General features: G+C 40.0%; 1 protein-coding gene across 7 annotated transcripts in view; it reads right to left on the bottom strand.

Moving 5' to 3' along the window:
- LOC144610115 (AP2-associated protein kinase 1-like) overlaps positions 1-24,153 on the bottom strand; it is a 58,515-nt gene extending 34,362 nt beyond the window's left edge. For all 7 annotated transcript variants that reach the window (XM_078428684.1, XM_078428685.1, XM_078428686.1 and 4 more), the window contains exons 1-5: positions 23,808-24,153; positions 11,116-11,234; positions 5,217-5,325; positions 1,525-1,667; positions 1,317-1,438 (exon numbers count right to left, since the gene is read on the bottom strand). In XM_078428684.1, coding sequence (XP_078284810.1) covers positions 1,317-1,438; positions 1,525-1,667; positions 5,217-5,325; positions 11,116-11,234; positions 23,808-23,967 — 653 coding nt within the window. In that variant the 5' untranslated portion in view covers positions 23,968-24,153. The remainder of the gene's footprint in view (positions 1-1,316; positions 1,439-1,524; positions 1,668-5,216; positions 5,326-11,115; positions 11,235-23,807) is intronic.
- Positions 24,154-27,736: the final 3,583 nt, after the last annotated feature.

Genomic DNA, 27,736 nt, shown 5'->3' with positions numbered 1-27,736 from the left:
AGATAAGTTATTAGAGAAGAAATTTATAGTTTGTTAGTGGCAAGTAATCAGAACTTGGGCGACCTGATTGGTGAATTATTCTGCATTTGTATCAATTGAAAAGAGTAATGACATTACATTTGAAGATGGAATGGAAAATCTATCCAGAGACAAATCCATTAAACAGCTAACTAGGAAAATAGGAAGGACAGTTAAGTGGTTAACAATTTAGAAAGAATGACATCGTTGGATAACAAACAAAATGATGATTTTGAAGTGAGCACAAGGGAAAGTAGAGAAACCAGAAAAAAAATTAGATGTCGACCATGAGGAAATTTCAAATGTTTGTCTTCTTGGGTCTAGGGGGAGAGAAATACAAGAGACTGCAGATCCAATGTTCTCTATCTTAAAGCCAAAGTTATGCATGAGCTCCTGACACTGGTCGGAGTCGAGGATGGAGGAACAAATGTTAGACATGCATTTTTATTGCCATCTTTCACGACCTTTTTCTTTAAAGCATCATACAGTGCCACAAAGCCAAAATAGTATTTTAAAAGAATAGTCTCTGGTATAATGTACATAACCAGGCATTCAATTTGTGCGTAGCAAGCTATCGCAAAGAGTAATGCAACAATGACTAGGTTGGCAGTGAATGGTTTAAATGACAATTCACAGTGCAGATGAGCAGTTTAAGTTATTCTGGAATTCCAAATTGATCCTGAAATAGTGAACGGTAATAGAAGACATACCTAATGCTAAATGACTAAACCAGTTGTCCACCTCATCCTAGTCTGAATCCCTTGAGATTTACAGAATAGAAATGTGGGTCATAATGGAGGGAGCTACAATAAACTAAATTGGTGACATAAATCTTCCACAAAATAAGAAGCAGGATATCTACATTTAAATTCAAGCAGGGAAAAACTAAATTGTAAGAGTACAGATGATAGTTTCAAAGTTAGACACAAAATGCTGGAGTAACTCAGCGGGACAGGCAGCATCTCTGTAGAGAAGGAATGGGTAATGTCTCGGGTCGAGTCCTTTCTTCAGACTTCTTTCCTACACAGTTTCAAAGTTACTTTGCCCCATATTTCTTCTTAAAGTTAACAGATTCTGAAATATTTACTGATATTTGTACGTGAAACCATTGAAACATAAAACCAATGAAAAAATTGCAAAGAAATTGTTTTTTTTTTAAAATCTGAAAACCAGCATGCAGTATAGAAGTCACAACTAGATCATCAATAAGCCATCACCATATTTCTTGCAAATTCTAATGCCATTTCAACTCTCAAGCCAATTTAAGCCAGCAGATATAGGATTTTAATTAAACTTACTTTTTTATTTCCTCCTCAACTACATCAACCCTTTCAATCTGAGGACATATAAATCTGTTTGTAGCACTTCCAAAATCACAGAGGACATAGTTTCCGCTATTGTGAAGTAAAATGTTTTCAACCTAGCACAGAACAGAAAGTGGACTGAATACACAACAATGCATTCACATGTGATAAGTTTTGGCTTGATGTTTTTCATAATTCTCACCTTCAGGTCTCTATGAATAATTGCAGGATTGCATTGATGGAGCCTGGCCACTGCTTCACAAGTGTCACAGAATATTTGCAGCACTTCAGATTCACTAAAGCCAGAATGCAATCGTTGGTTCATCAAATTAACCACCTGACCACCTGGAGAACACACAAATCTGGGATATTAAACACGCACATTTAATTTACTCACTAAAATTCAACCATAAAAATACTGCTCTCGATGGCCAATATCTTTGTGTTTCAGCTTCAGTCAACATCTTAATTTCAAGCTTTTAAAGAGGTTGTTTTTAGGAAGCGCAACATATAATTAGAAACTCAAGTTTGTGCTAAACAGAACAATTAAAAGTTATTTTACTACTAGACCTGTGAAATAATCAAGTATTATGTGGTTGAAACTAATGGATAAGCAGAAAATAGTCAATATATTTATTGATTGAAACAAAGAATCCTGCACCAACCTAAATAATCCATACAAATTTATGTTTCTACATGAACAAAATACTCTTGCCTAGTATAGGAACGAGCATACTCCGTAAAGCATGTGCCTTCCATTTCAGAGTGTAGATAGTCTAAGGATGACCTTTGTTAAATGGCAAAAATAAAGACCGGTACAGTGGCACAGCGGTAGAGTTGCTGCCTTACAGCGCCAGAGACCCAGGTCCGATCCTGACTATGGGTGCTATCTGTACGGAGTTTGTACGTACTGTACTCCCCGTGGCCATGTGGGTTTTCCCAGGGTACTCTGGTTTCCTCCACACTTCAAAGACGTACAGGTTTGTAGGTTAATTGGCTTCGGTAGAGATTGTAAATTGTCTCTAGTATGTAGGATACTGCGAGTGTTCGCTGGTCGGCACAGAGTTGGTGGGCCGAAGGGCCTGTTTCCGCACTGTATCACTAAAGTCTAAACTCTAAACCATGAAGGATATAGAAAATAGAACAGTACAGCACAGGAACCGGCCCTTCAGCCCACAATGTTTGTGCTGAACATGATGCCAAATTAAACTGATCTCATCTGCCTGTACGTGATCCATATCCCTCTAATCCCTGCAATTCCATGTGCCTATAATGAAAGTAATGCGGGGATCGCTGGGCGGCGTGGACTTGGTGGGCCGAAAAGGCCTGTTTCCGCGCTGTATATATATGATATGATATGATATGATATGATATGAAAGCCTCTGAAACACCATTGTATGTGCAGATTTGGAGAGATTTTTAAATTAGAAATGAATTTTGTTTTCAAGGAAAGAAGATAATTGGTATGTAGGTTAATTGGCTGGGTAAATGTAAAAATTGTCCTTAGTGGGTGTAGGATAGTGTTAATGTACGGGGATCACTGGGCGGCACGGACTTGGAGGGCCGAAAAGGCCTGTTTCCGGCTGTATATATACGATATGATATGATATGATATGATAAATATATCAAACTGTTGGTAAAATGGTGAAATAGAGTTTGCATAAATGTGAACAGGACTAACAAAGATAAAAACAATAGCCATAAAAGCCAGACAAAGTAAATATCATTCAAAATTAACCAATTTCTTTTTGCAAAATGAACCGAAACAATGTGGCACACTTCAACTCCAAAATGTTTCAATAAATGTATTGCCTAAAAGACTAATTAAATCAAAAGCAGTGGAACGTTATGGCCAGACTTTCATGGCAACATAGTACTACTGGTCTGGATACAGTTAAATGAGTTTGGTGAATATAGAACATAGAACAACACAAGAAAAGGCCCTTTGGCCCAAAATGTTCTCTACCGAACATGATGTCAAGACCAACTCTCATTTGTGTGCACATAATCCATATCCATCCATTCCCTGCATATCCATATGCCTATTCAAGTCTCTTAAATGCCACTATCATATCTACCTCAACCACCAGTCCCAGAGCACATTCCAGGCACTCATCCACCCTCTTTAAAAAAAAAACACTTGCCAAGCACATCTCCTTTCCAACTTTGCCCCTCTCACCTTAAAATTATTCCCACTAGTATTTGATTTTTTCCATCCTGAGAAAATGGTTCTGACTGTCTACCTAATCTCTGCCTCTCATCATTTGTAATCATGTATTGTCTTTCTGGTGACTGGTTAACACGCAACAAAAGCTTTTCACTGTACCTTGGTACACGTGACAATAAACTAAACCAAATCTAAAAAAAGTTAATTATCAGTTCTCCTTGTTCCAGAGAAAACAATCCAAATCTCCCTGTAGCTAGTATCCCCCAATCCAGACATCATTCTGGTCAATCTTCTCAGCAACCTTTCCAAAGTGTCCACATCTTTCCTGATTTCGGGCAGCCCCTGAATTACTGGTTCCATACAAAGTTGATCACATTTAGACTGATATGGAAAGGGGTTTTTAAATGAAAGAAAGTAACAATGGTGCTAAATAATGATTGTAGAAAAATGAAGACGAATAATGTGTTCTGCAAATCATGGCTCATGATTTTTAGTTTATAAGAATAACTTGGATTCAGAACAAATGTCAAATTCGATGTTAAACCCTGCCACAGTCGAGTCCAAAATCCGATTCAAAGAGATTTGATAAAGCCTGTAAATTGATACATTAACAGCAAATACAATTCAATATGGAGAATAGATAAGCATTACACACTGGAATAAATAATGGAAGATTTAGGAATAGTAAACATAGATGCAGTAGAAAATGATGAGGCAAAGTATGATCCAGACTATATAATCTATACTTTGTTAAATCACCGAATCAGCAAGCCAATACTGCCAGGTCAGTTGAAACTAACTGAGAAAAATCACCTTAGCTCACATCCTTGTAAACAAATCTGCCCGCACGGCTGAATTTGGGTCATTGTTACAGAGGGAATTTTCAAATCACAATTATGCCACATCTTTTTGCTATGGTAATTATTGATGTCCATTGATCGACTGGTATATCAAATACTAAATGGTACAGATATACCTGCATTTTAAAGGACAGACATCAGTTGAAATTGATACAAACACTTTAATAGATACAAATTGCATTTTAGAGTCAGAGTGATTTAGCATAGAAACAGGCCCTTTTGCCCACCAAACCTGTGGCAACCGGCACTCACCTTTACACACAAATCCCATTTTTATTTTTACGCATTCCCACGAAAGCACATCTTCACTCAACCAGCCCAACCCTCTCACCTACACACTAGGGGCAATTCAGTGGCCAATTAACATCCAAAATGTGCACATCCTTTGAATGGGTACATGGGTACAAATGGACCAATTTTTATGCAATTCTACGGAAGATTATTCCATTCATGGGACTGCAAGCATAAATTCTGTTGGACTCACTTCAGCTCTAATTCTTGAAAGAATATTTATTTAATCCAAATGTTAAGATGACTAAGGCTTCAATAACATTAAATAAAAAGGCATTCAAACACAGAAGGAAAATTTATGGTAATTTAATAATTATTGTAACATACCTAATTCTCTATAAATTTTCATAGTGCCTTAAACAGATATTTCACTCGAAAGAAAATAAAAGCCAAATGAATATTTTAAACCAGCTTCGTTGAATGATAAGTGTCAAATGGATATTTTGCTAAAATGTATTTAATTTAAACAATTCTAAATGTTAAACTAAGTAATCAGTAGAAAATTCTACTATTGCATTGCTTCCATACAATGTTACATATGCTATACACAGATATATTAAAATAAAATTAACAAACCTCTGCAGTATTCCATTAGAATAAGGACCTCCCAAACATCACTAACATTTATCGAGGCAACACTGGAGTCAAGGTAGTTGACAATATTTTTATGCCCAGAGAGATCTTTCTGTTTAAAACAAAATAAAATAAATATTTTTAGCCACACTGAAAGAGATCTTTCAACACTTTTCAAAGAATGCAGATCATCATCCATTAAAACGCTACAAAAGCCCAGAAGCGACTTTCAGCAATAAGCAAAAAAGGCCATCAAAGTCAGTATTCACACATACATTTGGGAGGGGGGGGCGGCGCGGGGGGGAAGAGAGATTAGTCTGCTCCTGAAAATTCATTCCATCTTTGTAGTGTTTTAATTTTGAAGCATTATTTAAATTCTTTGATTTCCCTGCCTGACCCCCCAAAAAATTATAAGTTCACCTTCAATCAGAAACCAACATACAACTTCCCTGTCTTTTCAAGGGTAAAGTGAAAGTGAATCACACCATTATCTTACAATTGAACATTTCATGCAAGAATTAAAAAACCTCTGCCATCCTGTTTGTAGAGCATCTCTGGATTTGATGGAAGCACTGCCACCACAGTCTGTCCTTTACAAGCTTCATTACAAGCCAGTTAAGTAGTTTTAAAAAAATATTTAACTGCATACTCATTTATTAGCATCCATTCAAATGTATCACTCATGCAAATCAGATAATACTCCAACTGCAATATAAATAAAATGTATTAGTATGTGCTGAGTTGAATCTTTCAAAGATCACAATGATTAATTTCAACACAAAAAATGTGACCTTGTTTACTTGTTTTATGAGCATTTTAATAGCCTTGATATCAAGTACATCAGTTGCCTTCCAACAAGATAATTCAATAGGTACAGTTTGTGTCGCAGGCCAGTTATCTTTTTTGTTCAAAATTATCATGCACAAATGTTCCAAGCACACTAAATTTTAAACAAATCATTCCAATCACCTCACTTGGGTGATGAACTTACACAAAAGAAAAATGAAATAAGGACATTCACTATCGACCTATAAAAAAACAATTTGTTAAAGTAACATGCATGAAGACCACATATCTTCCTTCCTTTGTTGATCTATCCTTTGGTTCTGTGTATCTGTCAATGTGTGCTCTCATTCAGTTCCTGAACTCTCATATTCTCAGTTCCACTAATAGACAATAGGTGCAAGAGGCCATTCGGCCCTTCGAGCAAGCACCGCCATTCAATGTGATCATGGCTGATCATTCTCAATCAGTACCCCGTTCCTGCCTTCTCCCCATACCCCCTGACTCCGCTATCCTTAAGAGCTCTATCTAGCTCTCTCTTGAATGCATTCAGAGAATTGGCCTCCACTGCCTTCTGAGGCAGAGAATTCCACAGATTCACAACTCTCTGACTGAAAAAGTATTTCCTCATCTCAGTTCTAAATGGCCTACCCCGTATTCTTAAACTGTGGCCCCTTGTTCTGGACTCCCCCAACATTGGGAACATGTTTCCTGCCTCTAACGTGTCTAACCCCTTGATAATCTTATACGTTTCGATAAGATCTCCTCTCATCCTTCTAAATTCCAGTGTATACAAGCCTAGTCACTCCAGTCTTTCAACATATGACAGTCCTGCCATTCTGGGAATTAACCTAGTAAACCTACGCTGCACGCCCTCAATAGCAAGAATATCCTTCCTCAAATTTGGAGACCAAAACTGCACACAGTACTCCAGGTGCGGTCTCACTAGGGCCCTGTACAACTGCAGAAGGACCTGTTTGCTCCTATACACTACTCCTATTGTTATGAAGGCCAACGTTCCATTGGCTTTCTTCACTGTCTGCTGTACCTGTAATCTTCAAGTGAATTTTCTAATGAGTCAAAGTCAGCAATTGAGACTTTCATTTGGAATCCTAATATAACACAGCCAGTCAAATATAACTGCCCTTTTAAATCAGAAAACCTACCACACAGCTCTGTAATTTATCATTAAAATCTCCGGTGAAACTTCCAATTAAAAGCCCATACTGATGATAGTGGTGTGATCAGTAAAGTGGCTTGTATGAAGCAAGGCAAAGTATGAAACAAAGATTAACAAATTAGAGTAGGTAGGGTTGCCAAACCACTTGCAAGTTTGTTCTTTTTGATGGCAATATTGTTACTCTGGTTTATATTGTCTGAAACCTGCTGAATGAATTATGAAGCAAAGTTTAATTTGATTTAACCATTTGTAACCAAGTTTCTTTGCTAACCAATGATTTTTCTGTTTTTTAGGATTACCAAATTATTCTGCAATCAGCTACTGAAAGATTTTAACAAGTGATCCTGCATATACAACTGGATTATGACATTTTTCATTCTGAAAAGAAATGCCTTCCTCGCTGAAAAAAATTGTCTGTTACAGTGATCTCATAAATTTACACTGAAGGTACACAAAAATTCACATTATAAATAGCTGCAGCACTGTGTTATCTAGGACAGAAGCTGCTTGTTTTTGAGCAGTTTCTTCAGGGCCTTTCTAGAATTGACTTTGTCACTGACAAGCTCCCACTGTACCATGTAGCAATGATCATATATTTTTTCAACTTTTTGTCAATGAGCAACATTATCTGCAGATTAAATAAACTATCTTGTTCTTTCAAATATGCATTTTAAAAGTGGAATATATGTTGTTGCTGCAATAGCTGCAGTCTCAAGAGCTTCTGAAATTATTTAATTTGCTATTTAATTTGTTTGCATTTAAAGCAAATTCATTTTACTGGATTTATTTTGTTAATTATCAGGAAAAGAACAAAGGATTTAAAGTGTATTATAATGAGAATGGTCACAGCTGTTTGTTTGGATATATTCCTTCAAAATAAATTGGCTTGTATGCCTTAGATGGTATACACCAAGGAGAAGAACGTGGCGGATAGCGAGATCAGCAAGGGGAATGCTAATATTCTATGACACGCTGCTATCAAGAATATTAAGATTGACAAGGCCACTGAGTCACGTGAAACCCAATTTGCCCCAAATCTCATATGCAAAGACAAACAATTCTTCAATATTTTAAAAGCAAAGATTATTTGAGCTTCACCCACAAATTCTAGTCCAAGTCAGAATACTTGGTGCTCTCATTTTTATCCCACATTGCCAATGAAACTGAATTGTTATGCAAATTGTAGGACCTGTTGCTTCAAATTAAGGACTGCATCCAGTTATGCTGATTCTGAATGGACTCAACTGGAATCAACTGCAAACTTGTAAAGAAACAGACATCCTCATGGCCCCAAAGTGCTAGGCATATTTCATATAATGAACAGCTAAAACCCTCACTGCTGAAATACAAAAAGTAAAGGCAATTAAAACTCCAGAATGGATTACAACTTAAGAAACAACAGCAAGAGCGGGTCACATCGTCATGTTGTTATCCAAAATTTAATAAGATCACAACTGAGCTTCTACCTCAACTTTAATCTTCTGGCATATTCCCTTAGATTCAGGATCAGTTCCTGTGGATTGAAGGGTAGGTAATGTTTTCCCACGTTTTAAGAAAGGAGGGAGAGAGAAAACAGGAAATTGTAGACCAGTAAGTCTTACATCAGTGGTGGGGAAGATGCTGGAGTCAATTATAAAAGACGAAATTGCGGATCATTTGGATAGTAGTAACAGGATCATTCCGAGTCAGCATGGATTTACGAAGGGGAAATCATGCTTGACTAATCTTCTGGAATTCTTTGAGGATGTAACTAGGAAAATTGACAGGGGAGATTCGGTGGATGTGGTGTACCTCGACTTTCAGGAAGCCTTCGACAAGGTTCCACATAGGAGATTAGTGGGCAAAATTAGAGCACATGGTATTGGAGGTAGGGTACTGACATGGATAGAAAATTGGTTGACAGACAGAAAACAAAGAGTGGGGATAAATGGATCCCTTTCAGAATGGCAGGCAGTAACTAGTGGGGTACCGCAAGGCTCGGTGCTGGGACCGCAGCTATTTACAATATACATTAATGACTTGGATGAAGGAATTAAAAGTACCATTAGCAAATTTGCAGATGATACAAAGCTGGGTGGTAGTGTGAACTGTGTGGAAGATGCTATGAGGTTGCAGGGTGACTTGGACAGGTTGTGTAAGTGGGCGGATGCATGGCAGATGCAGTTTAATGTGGATAAGTGAGAGGTTATCCACTTTGGTGGTAAGAATAGGAAGGCAGAGTATTGTCTGAATGGTGTCAAGTTAGGAAAAGGGACGTACAACGAGATCTGGGTGTCCTAGTGAATCAGTCACTGAAAGGAAGCATTCAGGTACAGCAGGCAGTGAAGAAAGCCAATGGAATGTTGGCCTTCATAACGAGAGGAGTTGAGTATAGGAACAAAGAGGTCCTTCTGCAGTTGTACAGGGCCCTAGTGAGACCGCACCTGGAGTACTGTGTGCAGTTTTGGTCTCCAAATTTGAGGAAGGATATTCTTGCTATTGAGGGCGTGCAGCGTAGGTTTACTAGGTTAATTCCCGGAATGGCGGGACTGTCATATGTTGAAAGACTGGAGCGACTAGGCTTGTATACACTGGAATTTAGAAGGATGAGAGGAGATCTTATCGAAACGTATAAGATTATTAAGGGGTTGGACACATTAGAGGCAGGAAACATGTTCCCAATGTTGGGAACAAGGGGCCACAGTTTAAGAATAAGGGGGTAGGCCATTTAGAACGGAGATGAGGAAAAACTTTTTCAGTCAGAGAGTTGTGAATCTGTGGAATTCTCTGCCTCAGAAGGCAGTGGAGGCTAATTCTCTGAATGCATTCGAGAGCTAGATAGAGCTCTTAAGGATAGTGGAGTCAGGGGGTATGGGGAGAAGGCAGGAACGGGGTACTGATTGAGAATGATCAGCCATGATCACATTGAATGGCTGGCTCGAAGGGCCAAATGGCCTACTCCTGCACCTATTGACTATTGTCTTATCATCATAACCCCAAGTTCCTTTAATGGCAAAGGAAAACCTATCTCCACCTAGAATGTGTTACTCGAGAAACCAGACCGCTGTTGCAGAAAATAGCAAACACAGAGTAAAGAAATATCGTCACATCTCAGATTTAAGGCCTATTCTATGATTCTATTCTAATATTCTATGATTCAGACTCCACAATCTCAGAAACTACCTTGTTAAACCCATGAAGAATTTGAAGAAATCACACCAGATTCTTCCAAGCTTCAGACCTCCAATTGCAGCTCGCATTCTGAAATTTCCTCTTCAAAGCTAATCAGTTTCTATCTTCAACCAATTTTGAAATGATGTTATCATATCCCAAACTAATCAGCATGAATTTGAGAAACAACCTCTTAAATGGCACCTTAATGAATGCTTTTGAAAATCCAAATATTAATCCACTGGTTCTCCTTTAATTACCCTCAAAAAAAGATTATTTCAGCATTGACTGCGTTTAATGATTTTCTACATGGCCTGTAACCACATCCTCAAATCTAAATTCTAATATTTTGACTAGTACTGATTTCAGAAGAGCTTGCAGTTATTTTTCAGATTTTCTCTCACTTTCTTTTTGAATGGTGGCGCTACATTTGCTGCTTTCTACATAACTTTCAACATTATTTTCCTCCAAATTAAATTGAGATTGCTGGATTTTAAAAAAAAACTTTTCCTTCAACAAACTATTTTCAGTGAAAAAATTTGCAGAACTTCAACCAAATGAGGACTGGAATTAAATTCATTTGGTATGTTTGAGCAAGTCAGCTATTCTTTCATGCAATACTTTTACGAACAATCAAAGAAAGTGAATTTGTTTCAGTATCGGAATTGATAGAAGATTCCATTGAAAAGTCTCATTGAAAACACACATGATCAGCAATAAAATGCGAAGCATAAAAGACTAACAATCCAGGTTGTTGCTTTAGTCTAAACTATATAGTTTTTTCCTTACCATAATGGCTATTTCCTGCTTACAAACTTGGAGGTCATGTTCACTGTTTACATACATTCGTTTCAGAGCACATCTTACACCACTGGGCATCCTGGCTAAAAACACTACAGCAAATCCACCTAAAAGAAGAAAATAAATGTTACAAATACAACTAAAATTAATCCAATGTTTTTATTTTGTAGATACATTGCATTTTTCAATTTTATCAATGCAAACAAGTTGCCAGAATCTCTTATTTGGGTGTCTGTGCCATGTTCGAATTTGTTGTGTGGTAAGGAACTGCAGATGCTGGTTTACACTGAAGAAAGACACAAAATGCTGGAGTAACTCAGCAGGACAGGTACATCTCTGTGGATGAAAGGAATGGGTGACATTTCAGGTCGAGATCCTTCTTCACCTTTCTTCTTAAGCAGGGTCTCGACCCGAAACGTCACCCATTCCTTCTATCCAGAAATGCTGCCTATCCTGCTGAGTTACTCCAGCATTTTGTGTCTATCTTTAATTTACTGTCCCAGATTCTCGACACTAAGTATCGTATGGGGAAAATGAATAAGATATTAAGTAGCTCAACATAGCTAACAACTTTAATTAAATTTCACTCACAGGTCCTTTGTGATCAACTGGAAAAAAATAGAAATCTATGTTTTTCAGGGAAGTATAACAAAACCTGTTAAAATGGAACTGGATTATTATTACAACATTTCACCTATGAACATTAATTAGTACAAATACTATTTTAAACATAATTACAGCAATCCATCAAGGATGCTACTGCCACCCAGCCAGTACTCACTGAGGCTTGTCACCTTACTCTATTTGGTATTACTGACAGACATACTGACTATGGTGCCAGACTTGAATGCCCAAATACTGGTCCACCAAAGTTTGTGGACCAACCACCTGGTTCATCCAAGGCTTCTGGTTGGTGAACACTCCTCCACACATTTCCTTAACCATGGTGTATTTGTTCAGATCCATTGCCGAGTCCTTGAATATCACCCAGTCTACTGCCTTCAAGCAATCAGATTCATTCCTCTGCCTCCCCTGTGTTCTGTGCAGTGTTCACCGCTGGAGTACTCTTCAGTTGCTTCCTAAACGCAGAAAGAAGCAGCACAACCAGGTGGTCTAATTTCCCAAAGAGCGGACAAGGGCAAGAGCAATAGGTATCTTTGGTCGAGAGTGTTTGATTCTCTGGTGCTACAGGAAACGTGCTGGTGGCAGTTTGGAAGTGATTTCTTCAAATTGGTCTTGAAATCCCAAGCTATGATGGTAAAGGCGTCAGGATATACCATCTAACATTTGTTGACCACGACGTGCAGCTTCTCCAGTACTAGATGAATGTTTGCTTGGGGCCGGATGTAGACTGCGGCCAAGATAATGGAGATGAATTCCTTTAGGAGGTAAAAGGGACGTTGGACATGAGCAGGAGTTAGACATGAGCGCTACATCTGAGCACCGCCAAGAGTTTCCCCATGAGACAGATGCCTCCCCCTTTCCCTGATATCTCAATTCATTAATAGGATGAATGGAGAAACTCTCAGGCTGGTGGGCAGAATCTGGGAGCAAGCTATGCCTCTGTGAAACAGAACACACAACACTCCCTCATCTCCCTTTGGTAAAACAGCCTTCCCTTAAAGTCCAGAACCTTACTTTTTAGGGGCTGTACATTGGCCAGCTGGTAGGGGGGGGGGGGGGGGATCATAGTCCCCCGTGCTTCAGTTTTAATTGCAGACTGCCCCATCGACCTGGGCAAATGGAGGCCTCCCTGCTGTTTCATGGCACTGTATTCCTTGTAAAGGCAATTCTCCACTCCTGCCATCGACGATACCCTTGGTCGGTAACTCCATTGCCATTGAAAAATCGTTAACTCACTAATCCATTTAAATAGACTATTTGTGCTGTTTCTTTTATCCATAGAAGTTCAGAACTGTTGTTTGCGATCCTGTCCTGCTTGCAAAATGTCACCACAGTATGGTGTCATTTTTTTTCTCTATTGTGACTCAACTGAGAAATTGCTCAGGAACTTGCAAGACAATGTGCAGGAGCAGGTACCCTCATCCAAGTGGGTTTCAATTTCAATGAAAAATTTATTTGTGAACTCATCACATTACACGGGCTAAGGGTGAAAGCAGTAGGAAAGAACATTTACTGGAGATTCCAATGGTGAAAAACATGAAGGTACAACTATTTGGACATGTGGTGCAATGGAGCATGATGAACAGCTCATTGAGTCGTCCACCAGTAATAGATATCTAGCCACTAAAGCTAAAACAAAGTAAAGCAAGCAGTCCAGCTGAATCTGCTGAATCTCAATGACAGGACATGAAAAAACAGAAAAAATACATAGATTTATAAAAGCTGCAGGAAACTTACTCAACTGACCAAGTGCTGTTATCGTTGAGGACAGATGTACAAGTTTACCAATATAACTTGTGGTTTCCCAAAAAGGGAAGTTGAAAGCTCAAGATAGTTCAAACAATCACTTCCACATGAACCGAATAAGTACTATTGAAATAGCAAAGGAATAGCAAGAAAAAAAAAAGTAACTGTTACACCTAAAATAGGCACATTGGTTGGTCCATGATTAAGTAGATACAGAGAAGCAACTGTTATTTTATGACACAAAAAGAGAAAAAAGCCATTTAAACAAAAAACAAAAAAGAGCTTTCTTTCTTCTGATTCCCCATTACTGAGTGTTTATCGGGGTTTTTTTTAACCTTCACTAGCAATTGGCCTGGCACTGATCTATGGTTGCCCATTTCTGCTTTGCTGCAATTCTGAAAATTATGCTTTTGATGTACTCGAGCAATTACAGCCACTCAAAGGTATCATGAAGCAAAAAAAAGGGCAGATGTTGGAATATGCTCAGGTCAAGCACTATCTGTAGATGGAGAAACGGAATCAATGTTTTAATTCAGCGACTTAACAATCCAAAATGCTGAGTATTTTTCCTTCAGATTCCAAGTATCATCTTCATTTTCAGTTGTTATTTACACGAGCATACCTTTTTCTAAAAATCAGTAGCTTCTGTGAAAACATGTCTGCAATAGTTATCTCAGTAAAATGCATGTTGCATCTTTCTGATGCAATATTTCACTTCCATAACTTGCATGGGAGCAAAAAGGAATATCCAAATACTTAGAGACCCTAAACAAAATGCATGCAGCATATTAAATTTAGATTATATTTTTAGATTTAGAGATACAGCGCAGAAACAGGCCCTTCGGCCCACCGGGTCTGCGCCGCCCAGCGATCCCCGCACACTAACACTATCTTACACCCACTAGGGACAATTTTTACATTTGCCCAGCCAATTAACCTACATACCTGTACGTCTTTGGAGATATCTTATATATCTAATTTCAATACGAAAATAACATTTTTTTTCAAATGTTAAGATTCAGATCGTATGGCTTTCAGGAAGTCTATGTAAGTGACCATAGTAATATCTTAAGTAATATATGTATGTGCATTAGTCAAAATACAAAATACCCAACATACAGTACAGATATCTATTTGGACAAATTGCATCATACTAAAGTATTGCAGAAATAACAAAAGAACAGAGTTGGATATATAACAAGCATTCTTTTCCTTATTTATAAATGTGCATGTAACAGACTGGTACTGGAATTGAAATTTACATTGCTCAGAAACTGTCCAGTGCTTAATTAATTACATCCTTGTTAAACCATTTAGGATACTGGCCAACAGATCATTTCAAAACTGGGTTTCATACAGCAAGGGACAGAGTAGTAACGGTACTTTATTTTATTTTCCGAAGTGAGAAAAAACTTCTACGGTTGTAGTAACATTTGCCGATATTCCTGCCAAATTATGAAAGATTAAAGAGGTGCAGAGAAATTGCAGTTATATAGCAACGCATTGCTCAAACAATTAAAAATGCTTCATACTTTGAAATGAAGTCTCTAATAAGTTATAGCAATATTTCACTTCCATCGTTTGCACTGGGGACACAAAGGAATATCAACAGTTACATACTTGGAAAACTTATTTTGCACCATTAGTAGATTCTTGCGCTTGTAAAGAACCAAGCTTTTTGGTAGTTTAGATTTAGAGATACAGCGCAGAAACAGGCCCTTCGGCCCACCGGGTCCACGCCGCCCAGCGATCCTATACCCACCAGGGACAATTTTTACATTTGCCCAGCCAATTAACCTACAGACCCGTACGTCTTTGGAGTGTGGGAGGAAACCGAAGATCTCGGAGAAAACCCACGCAGGTCACGGGGAGAACGTACAAACTCCGTACAGACAGCACCCATAGTCAGGATCGAACCTGAGTCTCCGGCGCTGCATTCGCTGTAAGGCAGCAACTCTATCGCTGCGCCGCCATGCCGCCCGCGCCACCGTACCGTACCATGTAGCTGTGATCAAATAATATTGGCCGGGTAGAAAACAAATCTCCTACTCAAAATGTTATCCATCCTTAACAACTGAATAAGACAAGTATGATTAATCTTTAAAAAGAGCAGCATTTTTAACATTGCATCATTGCTTCAATTCTGCACTAGACTATGTATTAATCCACTTTTAAATCCTATTCACATCTAATTTCAGAAAGTCTTCTTCCTAAAAATAATAATTAACCATGCAAATTTATATGCAAAACAGACCAGATGTTAACTGGAGCAATGTTGAAAAGCATTACACTATCAAACCTATTCAAATAGATTTTTTGCAGATAAACAACCCTCTTGGCGTAATACTCTTTGATGCAGATCATAAACCCCATTGAAAATGAATAATCACCCTTTGTTCCCTATCATGCAGCTCCTGGGAAATAAATTATCCTTTGAAAATACCAAGTAATTTCAGATCACTGTAAACAGTTTCAGTAACCATAGACAATGTTTGCTTATCTAACTATGCTTATAAATTGCTTACTGTACACCTCATGAATTAGAATCAGGTGATTGGTACTAAGCTTGATTCAAATATAAATCAATGTAAACATCTTACATAGTTGAAAACTATTACCTACATCAAAACAATATTTTCTTCCATACTGCTGTCAATATCATAGGCAATCTTTAAATTCAACAACAACATTTCAGGTTACCAATTCAATGCTCAAATTTCAATTACGTAAATTGTAATACACTTTAAATGCTAGCTTGCACCAAGTTAAATCAAAAGGCAATAATACTACTTAATTACATCATTATAGATGCATGAAGAAACAGATTAGGATTACCTCCTCCAGGATCTATTATTAGGAGAAACCTGTTCTCTTCATTCTTTCCCATCAATTGTGACCTCAGGACTTGGATCACTTTTGTAAAACTTTTCAGTCATTTCCCGTGTCTCAATATCCTTTGTATAATTTTGGTGAACAAAACGTCATATAATCTTCCACATGCGGTCTAGGCAATGAACAATCTGATTCATAGGAACACCAGCGGGGAAAGTCAAACAATTCAAACAGTGACAGGGACATTAGCAAAGTAATCCAAGACCCATGATGACTGCATAGTGAAACATTCCTGCTCCCAGAGAACAATCTTCCATGAACAGATGACCACCTTGTCAATGGACCAAGACTATACTCTGTCCTCATGGAAAATGATATACAAGAGTTAAAAATCATGTTAAAAATTACGCATAGACATATTCCACTTCTTCAAACTGAAGTGGTAGTTAACCTTCATCCCAAAGAACATCCCTAACAAAACAACCAGACCTGCAGGTTGTCATCAGTAAAGGTTGATGACAGTAGGTGGTAATTAGCTATTCTATGAAGATAGGATTATTTTAATTGTTAAAGATTTCATGGCAATCTGAATCTCTCCCCACGCAGCTACAATTCCCCATTTGTCTGTATTTAACTCCGACAGTCAACCACATTTAATGGGACAATTGTCTGTTTGGATGAGCTAAATTATATAGAAACAAAATATTTCAAATCGCTGCTTTCAATTTGAAAAATAATTGAAAAGGTTGTTAAATATCAGTTTGTTTATGGTACTGCTAAGCCAGAATGTACAGAGATTGGAAACTGAAAAATATAAGACGAATAACCCTGGCTTGCAAATAGAATGATTATTTGAAGCCTGTATTGTCTGATGTATTATGAAAGGTTTACAATTAAAATAACAGCCACATCCAATTGATATTTAATTCACAGATTTATATAACTTTGTGAGCCTTCCAAAATTAAAGTGGTAATTAAGGTGGTAAGAAAATTCAGGAATGTCAATGAGGACTTCACTCAAGAAGTTGACAACATTGCAAGAATAGAAGAATGAATTAGGATTTTAGTGAAATTTGATATAAAGGTTGAGCAACACTTAAGATATAAATGGACCACATTACGCAAGAATGAGAGATTTCCTGTTCGGTGAACTGTTGTAACTTTGTCAGCGCTAAAAGGTGGCGACACTTGTGTACTGTCTAGGTGAGATTTGCTAATGATTTTCCCAGGTTGTATGCAAAACAAAGCATTTCACTGTACCTAGGTAACAATAATCTGTATTAAAGTGACAATAAAGTATTATTAAATCCTCCCTTTAAGATCAATAGTAAACAATGGAGTTTTCCAATAATCATAGATTTTATGGCCATCGTTACTAGGACTAGTGTTGTTACAAACTCCACACTTTTAAATGAATTTGGATTTCATAGCTACCATGGTGAGATTTGAACTCGTGTCTCTGGAAGGATTGTTAGTCAGGTAACTGCATCATCACCTATCCCCCCCTCCCCCCCCCCCCCCCCCCGTGATAAAGGGATCAAAACTGTCAGTACCCACCAATATGATCTCACCAAAGACTTTTAATCAGTAAAAAGATTAAGTCAGCGCATCAAAATACACTTTGCAATATTAAAGAGAGACAAAGGGACACACAAAATGCTGGAGTAACTCAGTGGGACAGGCAGCATCTCTGGAGAGAAGGAATCCAGAGATGTTCCCTGTCCCGCTGAGTTACTCCATCCAGCATTTTGTGTCTACCTTCGATTTAAACCAGCATCTGCAGTACTTTCATGGCCTGGTTTGGCTCAGCCACCAAGCACGATATCCGGAGGTTGCAACGGATCGTTCACACAGCTGAGAAGGTTGTTGGCTGCAACCTTCCCCCCCATTGACGAACTGTACACTGCAAGGGCCAGGAAACGAGTGAGCAAGATCATCTATGACCCCTCTCACCTTGGCCACAAACTCTTTGAAGCACTTCCCTCTGGAAGTTGAAGCAACCACAGCCAGACATAAAAACAGCTTTTTCCACGAGTGATAGTTCTACTCAATAATCAAAGTTGGTAGTCTCTTTTTTACTCTGGTTTATTTTCACCCACATGTTTAGACCGTAATGGTGTATCCTTATTGTTTTGATGTGTTTATGCTTTATTCTTAATTGTTAACTGTATGTTTGTGTTGTCATTTGTGAGCAGAGCACCAAGGCACATTCCTTGTATATGCATACTTGGCCAATAAACTTATTCATTCATTCGTTTCCTACACATTTTGTAATATTACATTGTTTATGTAAAAGCTAATTGTAAAAAGTTGTTCAGGTACATGTGCTCTTCTATATTGTATTTGGTACCATTTGCTCAAGTTTATTTCCCTTACACACTAATCAACAGGAAAAACAACAACTGGAACAAAAAATAAATAGGCACATAGCTTTACCCTTCCTATAAACAAAGTGGAATCTTCACTCTTGTCCTGTACCCACTAGCATATTACTAGAAATAGAATTGGGACCTTTTTCTGAGAGGGGGAACCTACAAGATAATTCACTGACCTTGCCTATCTAGTATTGTTTTCTTGCCTGCCTGACAGGAAGCGATGAAACAAAATTTCACTGCAACAACTGCAACAAACTATTGTTTAAATCCAAAACAGTTGTTATCTCTTCCTGGCAAAGGGCCAAATGTACAAAGACAATCACTGAGTCATGTAGCACTGAGCATTCGGCCTACAACTGGCAAGACAGAGATGGTTGTTTACGCTATTCTGAAGCATCCTGGATAAAACTACTTTGAGGTGGTTCTAAATAGCCCAACAGATAAGAATGCCTTTAAGAGCAGCAACGGAAGTTAAATGCAACAAGCAAAGGTCTGATATTTCAGAAAGATCCATGTTGATAACAGTCTGTTGCAATGGCTAAATTAATGAATATGTTTTTCATTTACTTGCTATAGTTTCATTCTCATACTTGTGAAATTATGCATCCATATGTAATACAATTTAATTACATCCAAATAATACAAATGACCAAAAAAGAGAATTTAACCAAGTAAATTAAAAAATATAAGAAATATCTGAGCCCCAAGTAGGATGAGGAAAATGTGAACAGATTTTTAATTTATTAGAATGTACAGAATTAGTTTTTCCCCAAAAGATCCTCAAATAGAATATCAAGAAAGTCAATAACATGAAAATGATGCTGCCCCAGGTCAAAGTGATATCCCCGAATTTCAGATTCCAACAATTCTATCAATTCTAAATTAAGGAAAACCACATATTATCACCGTGCCCCTTCAAATCACACTACATCTAACCTCCACACTTACACTATCCCTTACAACCCCCCCCACCCCTCTCAGCCTCCATAATCCTCCCAAAGTACCTGGCCCGAGCATCCCTCCACCCCTCCGACACCAGCCCTTTTCCCTGTCGTGTTTTCACCATCCTCCCTGACCTCCCTCTTTCCATACAGAAAGGGATTAGCTTTGTATCCCTCCACCACAACCTCAACGAGTTCTGACTCGCCATGATGTAGAGCTTTTCTTACGTCGCCTCCACCTCCGAGCCTTTTTCTATTCAAAAGAGTTCTCACCTCCCAGTGACGACCCTTCTCCTGTCTCCAACATACCCCCTCCTCTTGCACCCCCGTACCGTACTTTTACCCCCTCTGGACCTTTTTATTTCCAACTGTCAGCGCGACATCAACTGTCCTGACTTTTCTACTCGCATCAGCCACTCCAATCTCACCCCCTCTGAAAGCACAGCCTCCACTCACTTCGCAACAATCCCGACATTGTCATTAAACCAGCCCACAAAGGAGGTGCCGTTGCAGTCTGGCGGGTTGACCTCTACTGTGCTGAGATCAGATGCCAGCTCTTGGACACCTCTTTATATCTACCCCCTGGCAATGACCCTACAGACAAACACCAGGCGATCATCTCCAAGACTCTCTCGGATTTCATCACCTCTGGCAATCTGCTCTCCATAGTCTCCAACCTTATAGTTCCCCAGTTCTGCACTATCCACTTCTACCTCCTCCCCAAAATCCACAAATAGGACTGCCCCAGCAGACCCATCATCTCTGCCTGCTCTTGCCCCACTGAACTCATCTCCACATGCCCTGATGCCATCCTATTCCCCCCCCCCCCCCCCCCCCTTGTCCAGTTTCGTCCTGTCTGCATCAGACACCTCACATGCCCTTGAATTCTTTCATAACTTTCAATCTCTAGGCCCCCATTGCCTCAACTTCATCATGGATGTCCAGTCCCTCTACACATCCAGGAAGGTCTCATGGCCCTCCGTTTCTTTCACCAATGACCCAATCAATTTCCCTCTACCAACATTCCCCTCTGCCTGGCAGAACTTGTCCTCACACTCAATAACTCATTTGACTCCCCTCACGTCAAAAATGTCTGGTTCTCGACCCAAAATATCACCTATCCCCGTTTACCAAGATGCTGCCTAACCTACTGAGTTACTCCAGCACTTTGTGCCCTTCTTGGTTTTAACTTTTTTGTGACAACTACACAAAAATGCCAATCAATGAAGCATCAAGCAAACAAAAGAAAAACACCAAAGAGGAAAACAAATGAAGTTAAAATGTCAACTTCGGTCAAAAACATGTCAAGCTGAGCATTTCCAATCATTGCTTTAAGACTGCCAGCATGCACTTTTTTTTTTAGTATGGATTGCTCCCCAATGAATTTATTGATATTACCTTTATTGAAAAAAACTGCACAGCTGCTTTGACTTTTACCAATAAATACAGCTTGCGGGTGGCAGTAAAAAACAAAAATAAATCTTTTGAAAATAGCATTATCATTAAATATTAAGGAAGATCACTTCAGGAATTCCAAGTTTAGAAAAGGGAAATATCTTATAACAGAACAGTAGAGAGGATCAGGCACTTCAGCCCACAGTGTCCATGCCAAACAAAATGCCAAGTTAAATTAATCTCCACTGCTTACACGTGATCCACATCCCTCCAATTCCTGCACATTTATGTGCCTACCTAAAAGACTCTAAACATGCCACTATCATATCTACTTCCACCATCACCCACCCCCAGCAGCATGTTCCAGGCACCCAGCATTTCCTGTCTAAAAGAGTATCTCCTTTTAACTTTACCCTCTCACCTTAAAGCTATGTCTTCAAGTCCTTGACATTTCCATCCTGAGAAAAAGATTGTGGTTGTCTGTCCTATCTGTGCCTCATAATTTTTATACACTTCTATCAGGTATCCGCTCAACCTCCAACATTTCAGAGAAAACAATCCAAGTTTGTTCATCCTCTCCCTATACTTAATATGTTCTAATCCAGGCAGATTCTGGTAAAATGTTTCTGCATCCTCTCCAAAGCTCCCACATCCTTCCTGTAATGGGGCAACCAGAACTGCACACAATATTCCATATGCAACCTAACCAAAGTCCTATAAATCTGCAACACGACATCCTGACTCACATACAATTGCTCCAACCGATGAAGGCAGGCATATCATATGCATAATTTTAATGCACAATTTTAATGAACAATAATGAAGCTTTATATAAATTCCACATTACTGAAACAGACAAAACGTGGCTTGCCCTTACAAATTCTCCTTTCACCTTCTACCTTCAACCTGCTTATAACAAGTTTCACATTGTAAAAGAACGTTAACAAGAATTTGCTGAATTATAGTGCCTCCAGATGTAGATTTCAACAGCCTCACCAAGAAAAAACATTTTCTCTCCTCCTCCAACCTTCAAATGACCTCGACTAGGCTACCCAATAACTTTGTATTTGTGTTTTGTTATTAAATAGCACGCCTTGGTCTGTGCAATCATCAATTTGTGGCGATGATAGACACACAAAGCTGGAGTAACTCAGTGGGTCAGGCAGCATCTCTGGGGAAAAGGAATAGGTGATGTTTCAGGTAGAGACCCTTCTTCAGTCTGAGAGTCAGGTGAAAGGGAAATGAGATATTTCAATAGTGATGTGGAGAGATATAGAACAAATCAATGAAAGATATGCAAAAAAGTAACAATGATCAAGGAAACAGTCCATTGTTGGCTGTGGGCGAGGTGGTAACGAGTTATACTGACAATGAAACACACTAGGATTACAGTGAGAGAGAGGAAATGCAAGTGTTATTTGAAGTTAGAAGAATCAATATTCATACTGTGTAGGAAGGAACTGCAGACAAAATGTGTAGGAAGGAACTGCAGATGCTGGTTTACACCGATGATCGACACAAAATGTTGCAGTAGCTCAGCAGAATAGGCAGCATATCTGGAGATAAGGAACGGGTGACGTTTCAGGTCGAGACCCTTCATCAGACTCGAAACGTCACCCATTTCTTCGCTCCAGAGATGCTGCCTGTCCCACTGAGTCACTCCAGCATTTTGTGTCTCTCTTCAATGTACTGGGTTGTAAGCTGCCCAAGCGAAATACGAGGTGCTGGTCCTCTAATTTGTGCGTGGCCTCACTCTGACACTGGAGGCCCAGGACAGAAGGGTCAGAATGGGATGGAGAGTCAAACTGTTTGGCAACCAGGAGATCATGTAGACTGAGCAAAAGTGTTAAGCAAAATGATCGTCCAGTCTACTCTTGGTCTCGCCAATGTATAAGAGTCCACATCTGAACAACCAGAGAGCAGTGTTAAACTGGGGTGGGAGCTACTTTACGTCCTCGTCCTCCACCCCAGAGTAGTTCTACAGAACTGGCAAAATTTGCAGCAAAGCGTCAACTACGGTATTCTGAAGCATCAATTGCCACTTTTGATAATCGTGGTGACATACGAAAGAAAATGTTAAACTACTATCAACCTCTTTTGTGACCCTTGTACTATCCTTTGCTGGCTTTACCTTGCACTAAACTTTATTCCCTTACCATGCATCTTTTACACTGTAAATGGCTCCATTGTAATCATGGATTGTCATTCTGCTGACTGGACAGCACAGCAAAGCTTTTCACTGTGGGCGAGGTGGGTGCACATGACAATAAACTAAACTGTAAAATTAAACTGTAGACGATAGATGAGGTTGGATGGAGGTGGTGCAAGTGAACTTCTACCTAACCTGAAAGGACCGTTGGGGTCCTTTGGCTGCTGTCTGTTAGGGATAACTGTTTAAACACAGGTTGACAATGAACCAAAACAACCCCTAAGGGACCTCGCTCCGATCGTGTGTGCAGATAATGAAAATGGTGGGGAGGAAACAGACTGTGAGGGGGGGAGGTATGGAGGTTGCATCTCCTGCGGTTGCAAGGGGACGGTACCTGGGGAGGGGGTGGGAAGGGGAATTAAAGTTAATTTGGGGCACTGGCTGTGTAAGTCGTCGGGGTCGTCGTTTGGAGCAGGGAGTGGACCTGGAGCGGCGGCTGCACCGGGTGCTCGCGCCGTTCCCCATGGCAACCCCGCTGCTCCTGGGTTCAAACCCCAGCCTCGCGCCGCCCGAGTAACGGCCACCGGCGGGCGAGCGGCTTCCCGCGCAGCCACTTACCTTCGGCGATCAACTCCTCCACCGTCACCTGGTAGCGGCCAACCGCGCACACCTTCCCCTGGAAGGACGACCACCCGCCGGCGTTCCCGGACTGACCGCCGGCTCCCCCCGCCGCGGCGGCCGCGCCTTCCCTGCTGCGAGCGTCGAAAAGCTTCTTCATCGCGTCGCGAGGTAAATGGGATAAGAGGGGGGGAAAGGAAGGGATAAAAAATATCGTCTGGTGCACACACACCGCTGTCTTCCTTCCACCCGCCCTCCTTTCAGCGCCACCACATAGGCAGCGACTGTAACGCGAGGGGAGACAGCGCTGCCTCAGGTTAGTCCAGCGCTGGCCGCCAGCGCATCCCTGACAGGCGGCGGCTGCACGGGCAACCTGCAGCCGGAAGCGGAAGCACCCACTCTAAACACAGGCCAACTTGTCTGCTCTGCACTCCCCTCCTCCTCCTCCATTAACTAAACATCATTGACAATTCAGGAGTACGTGCTGAGGGACGCACTGGAGCTTGGTGCAGCCAACGCCAAGGCTCTGTGGGGGAGGACCACAGTCTAGGGTCCTTCTGCTGCTGGACACGGGGGCAGGGTCTGGCGGAGACGCCCCTCCAAAATAAGGGATAAATGTCTGAAATTTGGAAGTGAATACCTGTATTGAATGTGTAACCTCCGGAAATGTCGGATGGGGTTGTTAAAAAGAAGATGTTTTGTAAATATTTATTACTTGAATAAAGTATTTTTTGATATTAAAAAATTCAACATCGATCCCCACAACTTAAGAAACATTTTACCCAACGAAATGCAGCCAATGGGGCAATTTGGAGGAGGGGAGGGGAGGAAGGAAGGAACAAACAAACAACCATGTAATAGCTTTCTGTGGCTGTCCCTAGGTGAGGAAGAGATTAGTTCCAAGGTGACTTTGCCATGTGCCCGTGTCCCAAATGACTCCCCTTGCTTGTGTAAGAAAATAACTGCAGATGCTGGTACAAATCAAAGGTATTTATTCACAAAATGCTGGAGTAACTCAGCAGGTCAGGCAGCATCTCAGGAGAATGACGTTTCGGGTCGAGACCCTTCTTCAGACTCGTGTCACATTGGAACTGCAGATGCTGGTTCACACCGAAGATGGGCACAAATATGCTGAAGTAACTCAGCGAGACAGGCAGCATCTCGGCACCCATGTTTCGAGTCACCCATTTCCTTCTCCAGAGATACTACCTCTCCCACTGAGTTACTCCAGCATTTTTTTTTGCCTGACTCCTTACTAGTGCTGACATCGCAGTCAAATGGCTGCTGTCTGCTAGGGATAACTGTTTAAACACAGGTTGACAATGAACCAAAACAACCCTAAGGGACCTCGCTCCGATCGTCTGTGCAGATAATGAAAATGGTGGGGAGAAAACAGACTGCAGATGTTGCAAATCTGAATTAAGAACAGAAAATACGGAAACCCTCTGCAAGTCAGGCAGCATTAGTGGTTATACACTGAAGATAGACACAAAATGTTGGAGTAATGCAGAGTTACTCCAGCATTTTGTGTCTATCTTATTTGAAACAGTTTCAGGGTCGGGAAAGAAAACAAGTTAGTGTTAAGTAGCTGAGAGAGTTGGGGAGGGTAGGACTGGGGAGAGGGAAGCTCTGATTGGGCATGGCTTCTGACTAAGGTTTGCTAACCTGAAATGTTTTTTCTGTTCCTTTATCCTCTGCTGAACATTTCCAACACTTTCTGTTCTTATTGTATAGAAGGAAGTGCATGGTTGAATAAGTGGTTTATACATTGAGGCCTGGCAGGCATTTTTTCCCTTTGCTCACTTAACAACATTCCACCCCCACCCCACCCACTTCAACCATGTGGTTTATCTTGTGCATTCCCCGGATTCCCAAACCTCATTGAAATTGAAACAATTCTCCCTGAGCTTTACTAAATCTTTACAGTTGTTGACAAAACTTCGAGTTCCCCAGCTTTTTTAGCGACAATCCCCATTCTTTAATTTACAACTCCCTCTTGTTCATACATTGTTGGAAAATGTCCTTTCTTTACCAGAAGAATAGTGAATCATTGGAATTATTTCCCAAGAGGGCAGAGGTCTGAAGATCAATAGATTTCTGGGGATATCGAATTGGTTGCGTTCGTAGTTAAAGGTCAATTGCAATCCCATTGAATTACAGATTTTCACTGTACACATAGCAATAATAAAATAAAATAAACTAATCAGGTACAAAGAACAAATTGTTTACTCCTGCTTGTATTACTTGTATCCTTATGTTTCCTTTCATGATCTCTAAACACCGCAAAGAGATTTACAATAAAACAGGCAAAGAGTTTTAAAAAAGGCAATGGGTCCCTCTTAGATACAACCGTGTGCAGGATTGTGGACAGCAAATAAGTACTGCCTTGGATTTGATCCGTAAAGGTAAAATTAGAGAATTGAAATATTAAATTAATAACTTATTAGCAGGAATTAAGGCTGTAATTCCTCTTGAGCATTTGGCACTTTGAAATCGGCTCATAATTAATAGGTTTAATCAGACTTAACCAGATGGTTTGAATATTTATTAGATTAAGCTATCAAAGACTATAGGGCGGGTAATGAGAAGATCAGGAAAGCCTAATCATCTTGATTACATAACATGGAGTGGAGAATCATGAAATTATTATATAGATGTAACTTATTTATATCCTAAGTTCCCCTCATGAACATCTGGGCAATTGAAGGAAACTTAATGACCTTTGTTTTTTCAACCTAAATATGCTGCCTGGTTTGCAGTCTATTACCAGCATTATCTATTAGCAGTTAAATCAAGCTCTTAACACAATAAACAACTTCACAGGAACAATTATCAAGTGAAATTTGACTGCAAGCTTATTTTATGCAGCCATGATAATTTGGGATTTTTGGAAAAAAACAAAACTTCTGGAGGAACGTGGGGATCTTCACCTGAAATGAAACCAATTCCTTTCTCTACTGATACTGCACAACCTGCTGCGTTGGATTCCAGAAGTTTTTTTACTCCAGATTTCAACATCTGGCATTCTTGGCATATCACTTAACATGTCCGTTATGTTACTTTATAAAGCTTTCAGACCACTCCTTCCACAATTCCTTAATTCACTCATCCCTCCTCTCCCAATCCCCTCCCTCCCCAAGTACTTTTCCCTACAACAGCTGTAAACACCTGAACCTAAACCTCCTCTCTCAGTTCCATCCAGGGACCCCAGCAGCTCTTCAACCCTCGTCTACTGCATTTTGTGCTTGCAATGCAGCCTCCTTTACATTCACAAAACCAAGGTAGACTAAGCGAATTTACTGGCAAATACTTGTGCTCTGTCTGCCAAGGTCTGCTGAATTGCCCGGTTGCTAGCCATTTTAACTCCACTTCCAATACTGACCTTTCTGTCCTTGGCCTCCTCTATTGCCCAAGTGAGGCTGCATGCAAACTGGAGGAACAGTACCTTGTATTCCTCTTGGGTAGCTTGTGATGCAATGACCATTGCATTCTCTAATTTCAAATAATACTCTCCTACAAACCCTTCTTTCCATGCCCCTCCCTCCCCATTCTGATGCAGCACACATTGCTATCACAATCTCCTAACCCCCTAACCACGTTGCACCTTTCCCGTCCTCAGTCCACTCATCTCCCATCCCCAAGCCATCTATTCCCCAATATCTGGCTTCTTTTTCCTCTCCCCGTTCCTATCCACCTATATCCCTTCCTCTGGTTTTGCATTTTATTCCTCCTCTCTCCTCATCCAACCTCCATTATCTGTATCTATCTACCACCTGTTAGGCTTTGGCTAACTCCTATCTCCCTTTTCCAGCTTTCTCCCCACCCACTCCAACAGTCTGAAAAGAATCTCATCCTGAAACATCGTCTGTCCATACCCTCCCCAGAGGTAGCCTGACACGCTAAGTTCCTTCAGCAGTTTGTATTATGTT

This window comes from Rhinoraja longicauda, chromosome 35 (assembly GCF_053455715.1).
Source record: "Rhinoraja longicauda isolate Sanriku21f chromosome 35, sRhiLon1.1, whole genome shotgun sequence".
Taxonomy (NCBI): domain Eukaryota; kingdom Metazoa; phylum Chordata; class Chondrichthyes; order Rajiformes; family Arhynchobatidae; genus Rhinoraja; species Rhinoraja longicauda.
The sequence above is the reverse complement of the archived record's forward strand: the minus strand, read 5'-3'. Positions and strand labels throughout refer to the sequence as shown.